Below are 18764 nucleotides of genomic sequence, written 5' to 3'. Positions count from 1 at the left end.
TGTCTCTTGTGAGACAATGCCGGGGCCTAGCAAACACAGAAGTGGATGCTCACAGTCAGCTATTGGATGGATCACAGGGCCCCCAATGGAGGAGTTAGAGAAAGTACCCAAGGAGCTAAAGGGAACTGCAACCCCATAGGTTAATTTGATTTTCAATAGTAATTTAAAACTGGTTCTATTAGCCAGTATCCCAACTACTGTTTTCATTGCTCCATACGGGTGGAGTACCTTTTCTTACTCTCTGCAGTGGGAGGGATTAAGGCTTCCAAACTTTGTTCTGAAGTTTTTATGTAACTGTCCTATTCCTTAGATTCCTGAACTCACAGGTAAAATTTCAAAAGGAAATATTAACATGGTATTTTTGTGTTTTCTAACATTTTTTTCATTTTTTAACTAAGTACTACATGTGACATTAAAAAAAAAAAACAATAGAAGGTAACAGAAAAATCATAGCCATACAACTGGTCTCATCATCCTTTGACCCCTCTAGCCCCCAAACACTAATATTTTAGTGTTCTTTTCACATATTTCTTATAGTTTTAGGAGAGCTGTGCATTTGGTGTCTCACATCCTGCTGTATTTATTATTAATGTATTCTTCGGCTTGTCTGATTTTATTGTACACTTTCACTGAGTTTGAGTCTTACTAGAGTTAGAAATTTAGCAAATATATAAGTTTCGGGAGTCCACCTCTTTTGTGTGCTGAATTACAGAAAGATAGGATTGACATTTAACTCAGATTGTGAGATTCAGTCATTCCACGAATGACTCAAGGTGGACCTTTAGTGGTGATCCTGTCCATCCGCTGAATTTGCATAAAAGCTACAGAGAGGACCATGAATCAAACTGTTTGGCTAAATTGCCATCTGAAGAGCTGGGCATTGAATATTAGTTTCCTCGCACCAGACAAAAGCATTTTCTATCACTGTATGTTATTTACTAAACCTTCATTCTAGCAATTTACACATTCATAGTAATTTGAAACTTGAGACCATATTAGCTTACTTAAAATCTCATCTTCCATCCATGTTTCTATTCACCATAAAAGCTAATTATGGAACTATAATAGCCAAGAAAAAATGTAAATGGGATAAAAAGCCAGTAGAAAATTATGAACATCATAAGAAATGACAAAGTTGATTTCAACTTTTCTAACAAAGAGATGCTTTGTGCAGATTTTTCATTTATGCATAAGATCCATGAAAATTGAATTTTCCCTTAAGCTTTGGAATATTCTTATACAAATATTACCTTATTTACTAGACGATTTTTAGTCTCCTTTCCTATGCTGTTAAAACATGAAGTTTAAAAAGCTAATGTTATGAATGTAGTTTGTTCATCAAAATCACATAATACACATGTGTCCCAGGATTGTGCTGCAGTTATATTCCTTTATAAGCCAAGTGCTTTGGATTCTTATGTACTGTATAATGAAGCAGTTGTTGAAATATATTCTTATACATGGATACCTTCCACAAATTTTAATTACTGAAATATGATAGTATTTCTTTTCTGTAAAGTATTAATTTGATGTACTAGAAACTTCAAGTGCAATTACTACAAGGGGTATTATGGAATGCATACCACGCCAGAACTGTTATATTTAAATTTTACTAACCTCATATGTACCTGCTTAAATGATTTGAACTAATTCAATTCTGTGATAACTCTGCTGCTTAACTAAATATGTCTCTTGAGTAATATTTATAGTAAAGCCATTAAATAACTTTACAAATGAAATCACATATATGTCTAGTCAGGGATTATCACACATGTGTAAGTTGAAAGGCAAACATCTATTTGAGCTTTGCCACAACAATGGGATGTCTTTTTAATTTACAGTTTTTGAATTTTCAAAAATATTCAAAATATAAAAATCATTTTTCAACATCTATGCTTTCTCCTTACAATATATTCAGAGATACTTCTAAGATATAAGGCCATATATGTTGACCATGCATAGAAAAGACTGATTTTATTTTGGTCATACTTCATTTAGAAAGAATATTCAATGAATATCTAGTACACATATTTGTATGTCATCTATTTTTAGCTTTGAGTCTCATCAAATCAACATTCTAAGTCTTTTGGATTATGTTTGAATAGAGATAGAATTAGTTCCCTTTAACTTTTTGTCTAATATTTTATTGGTAATTCCCCAGGAACACAAAAATTAACATTGAAAGGAAAATAAGGAATGTGAAGATTCATAATTGATGAGCATCTGACCCTTAGTGTTTTCTGAGCTCTTTCCATCTTTTAAGCTCCAAAACATACTTGATCAACCAGAATTTGTTTTAACAAATGAATAGAACACAGAAAACACAAGAGTACCTAGAAGAAATAAAATTCAATATTGTAGGTTATTTTTTTCAATGTGTGTGTGTGTGTGTGTGAGAGAGAGAGAGAGAGAGAGAGAGAGAGAGAGAGAGAGAGCACATGTGTGTGCTCGTGTGAATATACTCAGGCCCATATGTACCCACTGATATACATGAAAACTATGATTTAACTATGATTATGATCAGCAAAAATTTACTTTATGGAGATGGGGGCTTGAGGCCCACACATTGTGAAGGAGCTGTTGATGGCTATGGAAGGAGAAAGAGTGGAGTGTGGTCACTGGTAGGTTGGTTACCATGTCCCTGTGGGTGTCCCTACACCTGCGTATATAAGGGCAATATTTACTGAACTCTGGGAATTATAAATGTAGAATAAAATGGGAACAACGGAGACCAAGTAGGAGGCACTAGGGAAGTGGGGATGGGGGCTGGACATCATCAAAATGCATTGTATACATGTAAGACACTTATATTAAAATAAAATATAATTAAAAAAAACTGTTGTAGTATAACTTGTGAGAAGTTGTATGGAGCATCTTACCTGGGACATGTCAATAGCCACCCACCAGAACATAACTGTATATAATATTTTGTTCAAAGCAGGCCCTTAAACCCCATAAAAGTTTCTTTAGTTTCTTCATTTTCACTGTTAAGTGGGACATCTGTGATTGTGTGAAATACTTAGCACAAGCTTTGTCTCTCAGAGTATAGACATGGGAGGCTGGGGTGGGGGAGCTGAGAACTTAAGAGAGTTTTCTGTGCAAGCATGAAGAATGAGTCTTTGTTTTTTGTTTATTTTGTCTATTTTTTCATTGATTGATTTCTTATTCACTTTACATCCTGACCACAGCCCTCCCTCCCTACTACCTTCCAGTCTCACTCTCACAGATTTCTCTCTATTACCCATTCCTCTTTCTTCAGAGAAATAGAAGCCTCCTCACTTACCACCCTACCCTAGGACATCAAGTCACAACAAAAGTAAAGGCATCCTTTCCCACTGCAGCCCAACTAGGCAGTCTAGGTATTGGAAAAGTATCCAGGCAACAGAGTTAGAGATAGCCACCACTTTAATTTTTAGAGGACCCACATGAAGACCAAGTTACACATCTGGTACAAATTTGTAGGGGTTCTAGGACTAGCCCCTGCAGGTTTTTTTGTTGGTGGTTTAGTCTCTGTGTGCCCCGGTGGACTCAAGTTACTTGATCCTCTAGTTCTTCTCATGGTGTACTTGAACCTTTGGCTCCCTCAATCCTATCCCCAATTCCTTAAGACTTCCTGAGCTTCAGGTGATGTTTTGCTTCATTTCAGGTCTCTGAGTCTGGCATCAGCTGCAGGATGAACCCTCTCATGAGACAGTTATGTTAGGCCCTTATCTGCAAGTACAGCCGAGTATCATTAATAATGTCAGAGATTAGCTCTCTCCCATGGGATGGGTATCATATTGGGCCAGTTATTAACCAGCTATTCCCTCAATCACTGCTGCATCCTTATCCATTCATATCTTGTATGAAGGACACATTTTGAGCTGAAAGGTTTGTGGATGGGTTGATGTCTTCCCTTCCACTGGAAGTCCTGCATGGCTACATGCAGTAGCCATTTCTGTCTCACTACCCTCAGCTAGGGTCAACCCCATACACTCCCAGAGCTTCCCTCAGCCCAGGTCTCTAGCTATTCCCAGCAATGTCTCCCTACCAATTTCCTTTCTCTCTCCCAGTCTATTCACTCACTCCTTCTCTCCCCATACTTTAACCTACCCCGGTTCCCCTTTTCACCCCCTCTCTCATCCAGTTCCCTCCCTCCATCTACCTCCAATGTCTACTTTATTTCCCCTTCTGAGTGAGATTCAAGTATCCTCCTTTGTGCCCTCCTTATTACTTAGTTTCTTTGGGTCTATTGATTGTAGCATGATTATCTTGCAGTGTATAGCTAATGTCCACTTATAAGTGAGTACATTCTATGCTTGTGTTTCTAGGTCTGGGATACCTCACTCAGGATGATCTTCTCAAGGTCTATATATTTGCCTGCAAATTTCATGATGTCTTTGTTTTTAATAGCCAAGTTTATATAATTCCTTTGTATAAATGTCTCACATTTTCTTTAGCTGTTCTTTGGTTGAGGGACATCTGGGTTGTCTCCACTTTTCTGGCTATTATAAATAAAGATGCTGTGAATGTAGTTGAGCAATTATCCAATGGGAAAAATCTTCACCAAACCTATATCCCACAGAGCTCTAATGTTCAAAATATAAAAAGAACTCAAGAAATTATACACCAGCAAACCAAATAACTAAATTAAAAAGTGGGGTATAGAGCTAAACAGAATTCTCAACAGAAGAGTCTCAAATGGCCTAGAAACACATAAAGTCATGGTCAATATCTTTAGTCACCTGTCAATGCAAATCAAAACGACTCTGAGATTCAATCTTACACCCTTCAGAATGGCTAATATAAAAAACTCATGTGATAACATGTGTTGGCAAGGATGTGGAACAAGGGAACATTCTTCCATTCCTGGTGGGAGTGCAAATTTGTATAACTTTGGAAATAAATTTGATGGTTCCTCAAAAAACAGGGAATAGCTATTTCCCAAGACCTCTTGGGCATATACCTAAAAGAGGCTCCACTATACCACAAAACTAAATTTTTGATCTGAGCACTAATATAACAAGATTGATGTGACCCCTTGTACTCCTGTACCCTAGAGGTGTGGGTAGGTCTGAGACTGAGGCTTTCTGGCTACCAGCCAAACTGAAAATAACTAGTTCCAACTTCAGTGAGAGACCATGATATAAAGGAACAAGTTGGAACATTTTAGTGGAGTGCTTTAATGTCCTGCTCTGGCCTCCATATCACGCACAGTTACAGATACCTATACACACATTAATACACAACACACACATACACACACACTGCATTCATATCACACATAAGAAAATACATAGGGATTCACTGTCTTTGTCTTTCTTTTTTTCTCTGTTGCTGTCTCTTTTTCTATGCCTCTCTGTCTCTTCTCTCCTCTCTCTCTCTCTCTCTCTCTCTCTCTCTCTCTCTCTCTCTCTCACACACACACACACACACATACCACACACACACACACATAGACACACATAGACACACACCACATACTCCAGATCAAGTGAGTATTCTAGATATAATATGGCGGCAACAGCGAGTATAACATTGCTTAAGCCAATAAATTCCTGTGTTTGAGAAATGTCTGAGAATTCTCCTTATTTGTGAACTATAATAGTCTGATTAAAAGCAATTTAGTTTTGCCAATTGCTTTTTAATCTTCCTTAGCTGAATTAAGCTTGTTCTATAAATAAAAGGGGAATTTGGGCAAAAGCTATTTAAAGAAAAGTATCCCATTTTCCTCATAGTGTTGTATTTTTGTTTTTTTTACATTGTGTTTCTCAGATAGTTCCTCTCAGTTAAACATATATAATTTTTATCAACTTCTGTTTCCAGGAAGACTTCTTGAATTTGTCCTCCCTCTAGCCTGTTGCTTTCTGTGTCTGCCTTTTTGCCTTCTTCTCAAGATATGCTTTCTTCAGCTTATAACTCACATTAACTGCTATTGAGGATAGGGCCCATCTATGCACTTGCTGCTGAGGTATTTTGGACAATATGGGTTACAAAACAATTCTTTTTAAAAGTGAATGTAGTGATCATTATGTTAGGTATGAGTCCATTCACCTCAATATTATGCATTTCATTTTCTATAATTTCCTTTATTATATTTTAAAAACATTTTTATAGGTCTAATGTGCTTCTGAGAATTTTCTTCTAAACATTGCCACAAATGAGAGGAATATAAATTAGTACTTTTTCTTTTTCTCTTTTTAAACAGCCTCTATCAAAATTCCCCACCATTCACCTTTCCTGGCAAGACCAAAATAGCAATGTCTATGTTTCTCCCCTGGGAGATTTTCCATTGCATTCCGTGAAAGTCTAAAGAAACAAATGTCCCCATAATGACTTGGATAGCTGGGCAGTTTCTTTTAGTGGCTTCCATGCCCTTCTCCCACAGAAAGACAATCCCTTTATGAAGCTTAGCTCAAGATGGTTTCTGCTGCCAGGATTTAAAATATTCCTGGGCAGAGAGTGGGGACCATCAGCCGCCCATTCTTAGGTAAATGTATGTTTTCACTAGGGAAAGGCCCTGGTCTTTGGGTTTCTTTGCAAGCAAATGTACTACATGGCTGTACTTGCGTTTCCTCCCTGAGCTTTGAGGGCTCCAAAGAAATGCACCGGTATTAACTGTTTTCTTACCCTCCTGTCTCTGTCTCTGCCTCTGTCTCTCTGTGTCTCTGTCTCCCCCCACCCCCACCCCGCCTCGCATTATAATTTAATCCAAAACTACAAATGTAGGAGTAATGAGTTCTTCTTGTGGTGTTTTGTGAATATAATTTGCATCATAGAGAAAAAGATATTTTCTGGATGATAAGTTACTAGTAGGAATTTTTATGGTCTGACGTGTTTAAGTTTTTAAAGAAATGTGCTTTCAGTCATTTTTAATGATTCCATATTTTTCTATAATTCTCAATTATTTCCATATGAATGAATAACTGTTCATTTAACACTTGAGCCTTGGAATCATGGATAATTATAAATCAATAGACTTTTTTCAGCTTGTGAGGAAAAGGACACTATTGATTTTAATAAGTGGCGTGGTTTAAAAAGAAGCCAGTGATTTTTGTTGAATCTTTCACCAAGTGTAAGGCTGAACATTCCTGAGGTTGTTTGATACAATCCAGGGTCTGATGTGTTTTCTTAAACACACAGGACAGACTTCTATTATACATGCATATCTATAAGGAAGCCCAAAGCATAGAAATGAATCCATATAGTTTTGCACTATAAAAAGTTTCATTTGGACTTTGGAAATATTTCAATCAAGCAGAGTAATCAAATCAGCCAAAGAATAAATGATCTTTCCTTGGCTCACAAATTCATACAAATACACACACACACACACACACACACACACACACACACACACATATATTTCATTGCAGAAAATGTCTACTTCTTTATTGTTTAAAGATGACACCAATATTAGTTGTGTATATACTGTGGTTTTTATGGAATCAAATAGGAACACATTAATTGTAATTTGTTTATTTCTAACGTTATATAATCCCATAGATGACTTCATCTTACTTGGAAGTATTAAACATTGAAATAAAAAAGAAATGACTATGCATATCTGTATGTAGCAATAATTAAATTTTTTAAAAAGCCATGATCTTGAAACAGGGCAAGGAAAAGTATATGGTTGGATTTTGAGGGATGGAAGACAAAGGGGAAATGATGTAATTATATTTTAATTTAAAATAATAAAAAAGTATAAAAATAGAAATGTGTCTTAAGACACTCTACTGAAGAAAGGGAAAGGAGAGAACCAGAGCTCATTGCATGCCTAAATAACTTCATATTCTCTTGTCCTTGTAACAGGTACCATTTCTGTCAACACACTACGCACTCCCTACACAGCTCCCGGTGAGAGTGAGATCTTGGACCTAGATGATGAGTTGTACTTGGGTGGCTTGCCAGAAAATAAGGCTGGCCTAGTCTTCCCTACCGAGGTGTGGACTGCTCTGCTCAACTATGGCTACGTGGGCTGCATCCGGGATCTATTCATTGATGGCCAGAGCAAAGACATCCGGCAGATGGCAGAAATTCAGAGCACTGCTGGAGTGAAGCCATCCTGCTCAAAAGAGACAGCGAAACCGTGCCTTAGCAATCCTTGCAAAAACAACGGCATGTGCAGAGATGGCTGGAACAGATACGTCTGTGATTGCTCTGGAACAGGCTATCTCGGCAGGTCCTGTGAGAGAGGTAGGCTTTCCAAATTCTAGCAACGAGTCCCCTGCAAGAAACATTTACTAACAGAAACATGGCAACTTCTCGTGAAGTAACCTGTAGTCCACATCCCAAGACCGGACACAAATGACTGGGGCACCTTTAATAATTTTCAAATGGCTTGGTTAAGTGTGTCCACTGCTCTGAAAGTGTGATGAGATGTCTGACTCACAATGGATGCTTCTTTTGCCTGGTTTTCAACTGCTCACGGTTGTACCTACATGTCTAATTTTTTTTTCTCTGCAGACTATGTATAGTCAAACCCCTCAGAAAAATATAAAGGTACTTGATTTTCTCGTCCTCTCTTTTTGCCAGGAGAGGGATGAGTGTTGAAAACAGATGAGGATTATGTCAACAGCTAGTCTATAAAGACCCCCTGCTCACAGAAAAACAACGGCTAGCAAGCATATCCATCAATCAACTCATGACTTTAGATCAATGGTTTAGTGACTACACTCATTGTCACTTATTTTCTATAATAAAACTAAAAATCAATATGGAAAAAAATATCGATGAGTTGCTCCATCATCCTCTCATGGTACAAATAGCATCTGTCCTTGAGGTACTCAACCTAACCATTACCATGCACTTCTCCTAAAGCAATACACAGTTACTTGGTTTTCTTCAACCTTAAAATAGTTCTAATTTAACCTAAACGTTTAAAAAGACAAGGTAGGCATTTATAAACAGTGATTCAGTGATTTTGGTTGTTTGTTGTTGTTGTTATTGTTAATCTTAAATACATTAGCTTGTCAGCATGACTGTCAACACTAATACTAACAAAATAGCACAATTATACATTAATCCATGTACTAAAACACCATCACTCTTATGTCAGAAATAAAACTAGAGAGGTCAATACATTGCTTCACAACATGTAAACCTAGTCATCCCCCTTATGGAACTACTGCAATTCCTGTGCATTAACACATGAGCCTAGCTGATTTGTCATCCTTTAGCTTATGAGTATCCTCTTTGCCTTCTCTGTACTAATTAGTTTGTTTATTTTATTTTATTTTTTATTGTTTTTCGGAAAACTGCCAAGAGAGAGGAACAAATGACATAGCTCACACAGTAAAATACAGTTAGGCACAATGTGAGATTAGCAGACGTCTGTGAATTAAAATTTGGTTTCAGTTTTAATCACTCAAAAACATGCCAGTTATCCGGATGCCTCTTGGTTAAATGCAGCTAGAGAAAGTGTGTAACTCTACTGCCAAATGAATTGCAAAAGCAGCCAGTTATATATGCATGGTGTACCACCCTGTGGCAATATTCTGCTACTACTCATGGCAAAATGAAATTAAAAATGTTAGAGCTTTCTGAGTCAGAAGAGAAGAAAGGGAATATTTATATCCTGCAGTAATTAGATGTAGAGATGGAAATCCTATTCAGATCTCAAATAAAAGTGTAATAGCAAGCATCATCACTAGGATTTAACATACATTTTTGATTTATGGTTAGCTAGACATTCCTGCAGATCTCTTTGTCTCTAAGTTAGTCATTTCTTGAGAATAAAATAGTGGTATCATATTGTTTTTGTTCAGAACTAGAACAGTATATTGCAAGAAGATATTTCTCTTCTAGACTGATGTTTTATCCACATGACTGTGCATATCCTGAGAACAAGAGTGTTATAAGATGGTTGCCAGGCTCAATACCACAGAATAATGTGGCTTCTGTCCAGTTCTCAGCTGTGCCCTAGTTCAGCAAACACAAGAGTATCCCTGGACCTTTGAGTTTCAAATTCCAGAGGAAATGCTTAACTCTGTATCCTCTCCAGATACAATCTCGCCAAACTAGGCTGTTAATCATGAAAGTTGACTGTCAATTCATGAAATAAAATCACAGATATAAAGTCTCTGTATTAACGTTAAAAATAAATTGTTAGAATGTGGCTCAGGCTATATATGCCACATCATAGAATGATACTGCAGTTATGCTTAATTCCATGTTAGGAAAGCAAAGAAAAATACATCCCAAAAATATCTGTGACTTACAGAGGAAGGTAGTGTTTTTCTATACATACTGATTCTTTAAGAAAGGCTAATGCAGAAATGGTGTCTTGCATAGATATTAACTATTGCATTTTCTTTATGTGTTTTTTAATGTAATGAGTTTTGAAGTTTAGATCACATGAAAATTATTCTCAGAGATAATGTGAAATAAGAGCACTGGTGCCACCAGAGGTCCACTTCATACTTGTTTGTTAACATTCTAACAGATGGAGGGACAGATTTCAGAGCAATATAATTTGGCTCCCTGTCTGATTTTCATCGTTGATCACAATATGTGACTGCCTTTCAGCAATCTCAGCACAGGTGTACACTTTAGGCTGAAACCAGGAATACTGCGGAAAGCAAATTTATCAAGTCTAATGACAAGGGAGAAGGATATAGAGAAGACAAAGTTGAAACATTTTCTTCCCTGCTGGGAAGAAATGTCTTGGAATTATCCTAAGGAAGGACTCTCTTTTGATGTTCCAAATGACAAAATACTTTTTTGCAAATGTTAAAAGATGCTGCCTAATAGCATAACCTTCAAATGTCAGAATGTTGTCTTACATTTATTTGGAAGTTCTAGACTCCAACCTTGTGTATTTTCCATTTCTTGCCTAATTAAACATCAACTCTAATTATGAGGAATCATTTATGCTTTCAGTTGTCATTTATCAACAAGTTATCTTCACACTGAGATGTATTTGAAATGACAACTTCTATTACTTTACTATTATGCCATTCCTGACTCCTTTTGGACAACAGTAAAGGCTAATGAGCTGAATTTTTTTTCCTACTCTGGGTTATAGTTCAAAATATATTTGACTAATTGTTGATTGTATATTTCTAAAAACATGAGTTCTCAACTTAGTGTTCAAATTGAGCTATTTATAAATAAAAATGAAATTATTTCAAATATTATTATATAATAGAGTAGTTACGCACATTAATTAAGCCAAATAAACTAATAATAGTTTAGTCCTTTTATCTATATGATAGCAAAATAACAAAGCAATCTATAATGGATTAATACATACATTTTATTGAATTATTTGTTGGTTTGCATGATTGAACAAAGTTTAGAAAAGGAAAAATAAGTTCAAGTATCACTATAGATCTCACTGTGACCTCATAGTCATTCTTAGGAAGCTACTTCAGGGGTATCTACATTGACGTCTGTCTTTCACAACATTGTTACATGGAGAAACTTTTATTTAATTTAAAATTTTGATAACAGAAAATAAAATAATATATTTTAAGATTATATTTTATATTTTCAGCTATTAGACTTATGAATAACAACAGGTGTAACAGGATAAATAAAACCATTTTGTTTTCAATTTATGAAGTTCCTGGGCAAATGGATCTATCTGGAGGATATCATCCTGAGTGAGGTAACCCAATCACAAAAGAAGTCACTTCATATGCACTCAATGATAAGTGGATATTAGCCCAGAAACCTAGAATGCCCAAGTTACAATTTGCACACCACATGAAACTCAAGAAGCAGGACGCCCAACACATGGATACTTTATTCCTCCCTAAAATAGGGAATAAAATACTCATGGAAGGAGTTGCAGAGACAAAGTTTGGAGCTAAGATGAAAGGATGGACCATCCAGAGACTGCCCCACCTGGGGGTCCATGCCACCAAAGGCAGACACTATTGCATATGCCGGCAAGATTTTGCTGAAAGGACCTGATATAGCTGTCTCCTGGGAGGCTTTGCCAGTGCCTGTCAAATACAGAAGTGGATGCTCACAGTTATCTATAGGATGGAACACAGAGCCCCAGCACCCTGGGGTTGCTGAAGGGGTCTGCAATCCTATAGGTGGAATGACAATATAAACTAACCAGTAACCCCAGAGCTCGTATCTCTAGCTGCATAAGTAGCAGAAGATGGCCTAGTTGGCCATCATTGGCAAGAGAGACCCCTTGGTCTAGCAAACTTGGACTAGGGGAACGTCGTCAGGGCCAAGAAGTGGGAGTGAGTGGATAGGGGAGCAGGGTGGGGGAAGGGTATGGGGGACTTTTGGGATAGCATTTGAAATGTAAATGAAGAAAATATCTAATAAAAAATGTAAAAAACAAAACCATTTTGTAGTTTCACCTTCAAATTAAACTGATTTTTTTTTTGTCAGACATTACAAATTTGCTTGGTCTGTTAGTAGACATAATAAATGTTTTATTGCTCTGGGGAGTGTTTATACAAGCTTTGTATCCACATGCCAAAAAGGTATTTCAGGTGCTTTCAGTGTAGATAGCACTTGCTAATTCAAGAAGCATTTATGGGGTCTCTCCGAGTCTGGCTCAGTTGCTCTATGGTGCCTGAGTGGTGAGTGACTGACCTGCTTCCTCAGAGCATTTTTCCTAAGAGCAGTTGCAAATGACACCATCCAAACAAATAAGTTACAATTGAAAACAAGAGGGGTAGTAGTTCAATCTGAGGAGGGAGCCATATTGTTCAGAAGAATTGCTCATCAAAATCCAGACGTCTGAAAGGACCTAACATTTATAGGTTGTAGCCATCCATCAGCCATGGATAACTAGGTTAATTGAAAGGGAGGCTGGAACTGAAAAAAAAAGGATGGGATGTGGGAGAAGGATGAAGCCAAGACAAAGGTTCTGATCAAGGCTCAAAGTTTAATATTCAGCAGTGCATTTATATAGGGAGAGCCCCCAGACCCATCCTTTGTTTCAGCTGGATTATGTTGCAAAGCCAGCTCAGCAGGCATTCATTCTATTCCTCAAAGCTCTTGTAGGAAATTGCAAATGTGGCAATGTGTCTTCAACTAGGTCCTAAAACCCAAGGTGATAAGCACTCAAGGTCTATTTAGCCTGCTCAAGGCTAGGAGTCCCGGAAACAATGTGTAATACTTAGAGATTCAAGTCACTCATTCAAGCCTTGAATAGCAACAAATGATAAGTCTCTTAGAAAAGCTTCTGACTGTCGTGACTTTCTGATATAAAAACTTTGAAAGCCAAACCAGAAAAGAACCATAACCATGAATAGTTACAGCCACAAAGCTGTGCTGTGTGGTGGTAAAGCCAATGGCTATGCTATGTATATAATGGAAGTAATGAAGTCTCTCTTCCTTTATTTTTATCCTGGGTAGCTTTTCCTTTATTAAGTGGCATTTTTGAATTACCAGAAACAACAAGAAAGCAACATGACTCAGACTTGTTTCTCAGTGTCTCACCATCATATGGTACTGAGTACTGAGGGGTGCTGTTTCTTAAGCACTCTGGCAGAAGCAGTTTTGATGCTGATTCCTTCATGTAGTGACGTTAGGATTCCTTTAGTATAGTGTTGTGATTTCCATATGCCTCAATTTAGAAACATACCCACAGAAATCCAAATCCTATTTCTGGCCACACCCATATTTCATGAATAAAGTTACAGATGCTTTAGTGGTATTTCAATATTTAGGACACCAGGTTTGTTCTTAAATTATTTCTTACTTGTAAAGAAGAGATTATGAGATTATGGTTTAAGGTATCTTAAAAGCTTTTCTCATTAAACACAATAACACAGTAGAAGTCTTATTGCTTATTGGATGATTTGTTGTAGTTTTTTGTTTTATGTAGTTGATTTTTACTTCCTTCTTTAGAAGATTAGCTTTGATAGAGAGGATGATTTCTACATTTTAGTAATATTTCAATTTTAGAGTTGATTATGTGAAAAAAAAATATTGACAGTAGCTTCTGTTCCCAGGGATTTTCCAGTCACTCCTGACCTTAGATATCTTCCAGGAACATCCTCTTCAATTTGTGCTCATGCAGCATCAATCAGCACCCCAACACTGACTAATCTTGTAGGATAGTTAGAGCTCTCACTGGCCATGCATACACACATCATTGAAGTTTTTGCCATCAGGCTTACTCTGTAGCTATTCAAAACATGCCCATGCTTTTTATAAGGGAATTTATACACATGAAACATTGATAGCCCCATGTGGTCAATACTATAACATATGCAATAGGTAGAGGGGCTTTCCGATTGTTAGTATACACTTAACAAAGGAGGGACTCTTCGCTAGCATGTCCCTTGCCATTACAAAACAAGAAACTCATTTCTGAATCAGATGAGATGATTTTACCACTGATGTCCCGGAAAGAAAGCTCAGCAGCCTCCTCTCTCCCAAGTGTGCGCGCACTACACTAATGGAAACTGTATCCATTTCCCTCCGTAGAGGCAACGGTTTTGAGCTACGACGGGAGCATGTTCATGAAAATTCAGCTTCCGGTGGTGATGCACACTGAGGCTGAGGACGTGTCCTTACGGTTCAGATCCCAGCGTGCATATGGTATCTTGATGGCGACCACTTCTAGAGACTCTGCAGATACCCTTCGACTGGAACTAGATGCAGGACGTGTGAAACTCACGGTCAATCTAGGTAAAACATGCCTTCCACAATTCAGCTAACATGTCTCACTTTTTATTCAGTTTTGCCTGCAAATGTTTATCGACTAGCCTGTTTGCTATGGAAAGTTAAAACAACTGAGTAATGCTTTGGTGGGCATCACTTTTTTTATGTTATGGGTTTTTTTCTATGTTTTTTATACTCATAATTTAGTGCTTTGTGATTTCTACCAACAAGGCTACGGGGACGCCCTATCAGTGAGATGAAATTTCAAACTTTGAATTATGAAGTTTTAAGATGCCTCAAGCTGAATTTTTCTCCTGTTATATTTTCTGATGTTTTAATGGGTCATAGATGACACCTTTGCAAAAACAAATGTCTGAATATGTTAGATAAGATAACATGCACATGGAATATTCAATTCATACTTGCTCCTACTTCCTCCATGGGCTTCTCCTTTTATAGTCATCTTTGTGGTCCTCCATCTCTTCTGTTCTTAAGTAATGTGTGGGATATCTTGCTGTCACTCAGCAATCCACAACCCTTCAATGCCCAAAGTCTGCGGCCCTCAGCAAACAGCCATGAGAACAATAAGGACACAGGCTCCTTTACAGACTGATAATGCTTTCCTGATTAGAGGCACCATCAACAAGGTTGCTACAGTAAAACCTCACAGATCTGGATGATTTATGGAGTGATAAAAAAAAATCAAAGAAAACATTAAACTGTTTAATTTTAAAAGTTGAGCACTTTAAATTTTATTTAATTTAAAACCTCAAATTACTACAAGTTGTGAAGCTTGAGAAGGGTCTGGCTTAGACGTTTATTTTACCCAATGAAGATGAAAGGTCCCTATAAAGATTTCTATTTTCTGCAAGTTCTGCCATTAACTTCTTCTGAATCCTTGAATTTATTTTTCTACCTGAGCTTGACCTTTCAAAATCTTCTCTTTTCACAGGTACCCCCTACCAATAACATCCTCACACCAAGAGAAGATTCAATATTCTGCCCAATAAATTTTAATGTTATCATTAAAATCAAAGAAGTGAAAATGAATGAGGTTTTACTGTACTTCTTGACAGTATTAAATACACACACACACACACACATGCAAACACGAATCAGGAGAGGAAGAAAACCAAATTTTGAAACCATATAGATTTATTTTTAGAAAGATGATGTTAACAGAACAACCCATGACTTTCGTGACAATCCTACATATTCAAATTGTGATGGGTACAGTAATAGCTTAGAAAATAGAAAATAAATTCTTTCTAGCATATTGCATTTAATTACATTCAATTGATACAAGTTCAACTACGTTTATTAGTTAAAAAAACCATACACACTACTTTTTATTGTTCTGTTAGCGTTCCCTCTAGTGACCATTAGGGTTACTACAATGAAATTGAATACATGGCTTAATTGCACCAAGAGGCTGTTGTGTTGTTCAAAATGAAAACAGTTAGAGAGATTATCACCAGCAAAGCATTCTGTAGAAGGAGTTGTGTAGCTGCTGGTCCTTGGCTGTTTGCAACCACTTTTCTGATGCGGTTGACGACACATGACAAACTTAGCTATATGGACACAGAATCTAGGTTATATTTTTCATGCTCCCCAAAGGCATTAAATAATAATAATAAACCCCAAGATGCATATATCTCTCCATAAAACATTCCATATAGTTATTTTAAAATAACCACTGTTATTCACACCAGAAATTCTGTTCTTATATCTGCTTTCATGTGAAGCAAGCATACAAAAGAAAAGATGAGGAATATAGTGTGAACTTGCCACACAATGCATTAAGACAGTATTGGTAGCTCCTAAGAGAGGCATAGGCCTGGGCGCTCCATGGGATGGCTACTCTACAGCCACTGGATTTTCTAAGGGTCCATGAAGTTTTTTTCTTTTCTCCTTCTGTGAATGCAAGGTGTGAAATCTACCAATATCTGGTTGTAAACATTTAGTGTCCCAGAAAAATCAAAATCAAAGGAGAAATATACAAACATACTAGAATAAGAAAAGAATAATTTTATTTATTTCTCTATTTGATTGTTAAAGTTTTAAAGACTTCTGTGAGCCTTTGTGGGATATTAGATTTTGGAAGTCCAAGATGTCTGAGCCTAGCTGAGCTTGCACTGTACCCCATTGTGACGGAGCACTTTTAACTTTTGGTGAAGATAACAGTCTGTTCTTTCACAGATGGGGAGAATGTAGCGACCAGTCTAAGCCAAGCATCTTTGACAGTTAACTACTTCTTATGTTACTTAGATTTGTCACCATGTAGCTCTGTTTGAATTGGCCATATTTTTAAATGTTCTCTTGTTTTCAATGGTACAATTTCATAACAATGAATCCGGGTTCTAGAAGTACATAAAGAATAATGATATGGAGTGGCCAAATTTGCATGTGTCTGTCCCCAGAAGGGTGGACTGTAATTTTATTGGATGTCTGCAGCTATTACCTTGAAGGATAAATATTCATTTTTCATCTATTCTTCCCCATCTAGATTGTATCAGGATTAACTGTAATTCCAGTAAGTGCCTATTCAAAATTTTTAAACTGTTTTTCCTCCATTACAATGTAAGCTAGTCAAGGAAAAGAGAGAGAGAGAGAGAGTAAGAGAAATACATTTATAAATCTCATGATGAAGCAGTCCATCATCTGGGATGTAAAAATTCATTTTATATTTAAACCAGTCAAAGGACTTCCCACTGAAGTTCCTCCTGTTTGGGAAAGAAATGGCATATATTTTGAAGCAGAAGGCATTTGGACAGATCTTGAGGTCCAATAGTTTCCTTTATAATTAAATAGAAAAACATACCATGGGCCTTATTTCCTTCTGTTTTTATCACTTAATTCAAATATATAAAAGAGATGTCTAACTTATCTTATTTTGGGAATGGTTAACCAATGTTCTAAACTCATACAAAGATTTATATAGACACAGTATGCTCTTCCTGATCTTATGCTCTGAGAAAACCATGAACCAGGAGAGTACATTCTTGATTATTAAGACAATTTACATGATGAATTTTTACATCCTGATCATATATCTACAAAAATAACTAAAACCATTCAAATATGTGATATGCATGCTAAATGATGAGTCAGAAAGATGCATGGACTGAGTTTTATTTGATATTCATGGAGATCTGAAAAGATACAAGGACTGTGGTTTTATTTTGAGCCCCAGCATTAAATAATAAGTAAACCATTTACAATTCTTTCTGTGAATCTTTAGATTTTTCTTTTTCAGGTTTTGCTGACCACATAAAGGAAGCTCTTCCAATGACCACAAATTCATTAGCTATGTAATAAAATGATTTTAATAAACCTCTAATCTCTCATTGCCATAGTAAGATTCTGGTCTCTGGCCCTGGAAGAAAACTGCCTGTGCATTGGTGGGACTCCTGAAATATACGGCTGTGTTTCCATGAAGCAACAACTCATTTTTTGAGGGAAAAATTTGCAAAAGCAAAATAACTTCTCTACTAAAATGTATTTTATTGCATATTCTTGAGTGTCTACATAAGTGATCCATATTTGTCCTCTTGTGTGTTAATATTTTTAAGTAAAAAAGGTGAGTCTGATAAATCACTGAATAAATACTGAATTATAAACTATAAACAACAGTGCCAGGCACTTAGACATTATCATAAACAAAATAATTCCTAAATATTTTCTCTCTGATCTTTAACCCCAATGCAATTTCAAGTATGCATCACCTCATATTCAATCATTTTCTTGAATGCCTGGCTGAAAAATAATTTTATAAGTTTAATAGACCTGATTCTATAAGCCTGAGTGTGAAGAAGTGCAGACAGGTGAAGTTATATCCACAGAGTGCTATCTTCAAAGGTGGATTTGTACCTTAACCTAATGGTAGACTACTGATTCCTGCTGAATTGGAGAAAATTCTTGTGGTGAAAATACTCATTTCTTGAGATCTACTTTAGGTAGTCCTTTCATTTTATTTGTATTAAGAACAGAAATAAAACTTTCACTTTTAAATTTATAAAAGGAAAACGTGCACTTTGACAATTATTCCTATTCACCAAGTCAAATATGATTCTTTCTTCTTCTTCTTCTTCTTCTTCTTCTTCTTCTTCTTCTTCTTCTTCTTCTTCTTCTTCTTCTTCTTCTTCTTCTTCTTCCTCTTCCTCTTCCTCTTCCTCTTCCTCTTCCTCTTCCTCTTC

The 18764-nt window shown here is 36.6% G+C and overlaps 1 protein-coding gene across 35 annotated transcripts in view; it reads left to right on the top strand.

The window, feature by feature from the left end:
• Nrxn1 (neurexin 1) overlaps positions 1–18764 on the top strand; it is a 1073594-nt gene that overhangs the window by 478474 nt on the left and 576356 nt on the right. For 25 of the 35 annotated variants that reach the window (XM_029470970.1, XM_029470959.1, XM_029470968.1 and 22 more), the window contains 3 exons: positions 7795–8178; positions 14392–14595; positions 17075–17101. In XM_029470970.1, coding sequence (XP_029326830.1) covers positions 7795–8178; positions 14392–14595; positions 17075–17101 — 615 coding nt within the window. The remainder of the gene's footprint in view (positions 1–7794; positions 8179–14391; positions 14596–17074; positions 17102–18764) is intronic. The other 10 variants (XM_029470969.1, XM_029470967.1, XM_029470965.1 and 7 more) reach the window with 1 other exon arrangement.

Source organism: Mus caroli, chromosome 17, assembly GCF_900094665.2.
Source record: "Mus caroli chromosome 17, CAROLI_EIJ_v1.1, whole genome shotgun sequence".
Lineage (NCBI taxonomy): Eukaryota > Metazoa > Chordata > Mammalia > Rodentia > Muridae > Mus > Mus caroli.
The sequence above is the reverse complement of the archived record's forward strand: the minus strand, read 5'-3'. Positions and strand labels throughout refer to the sequence as shown.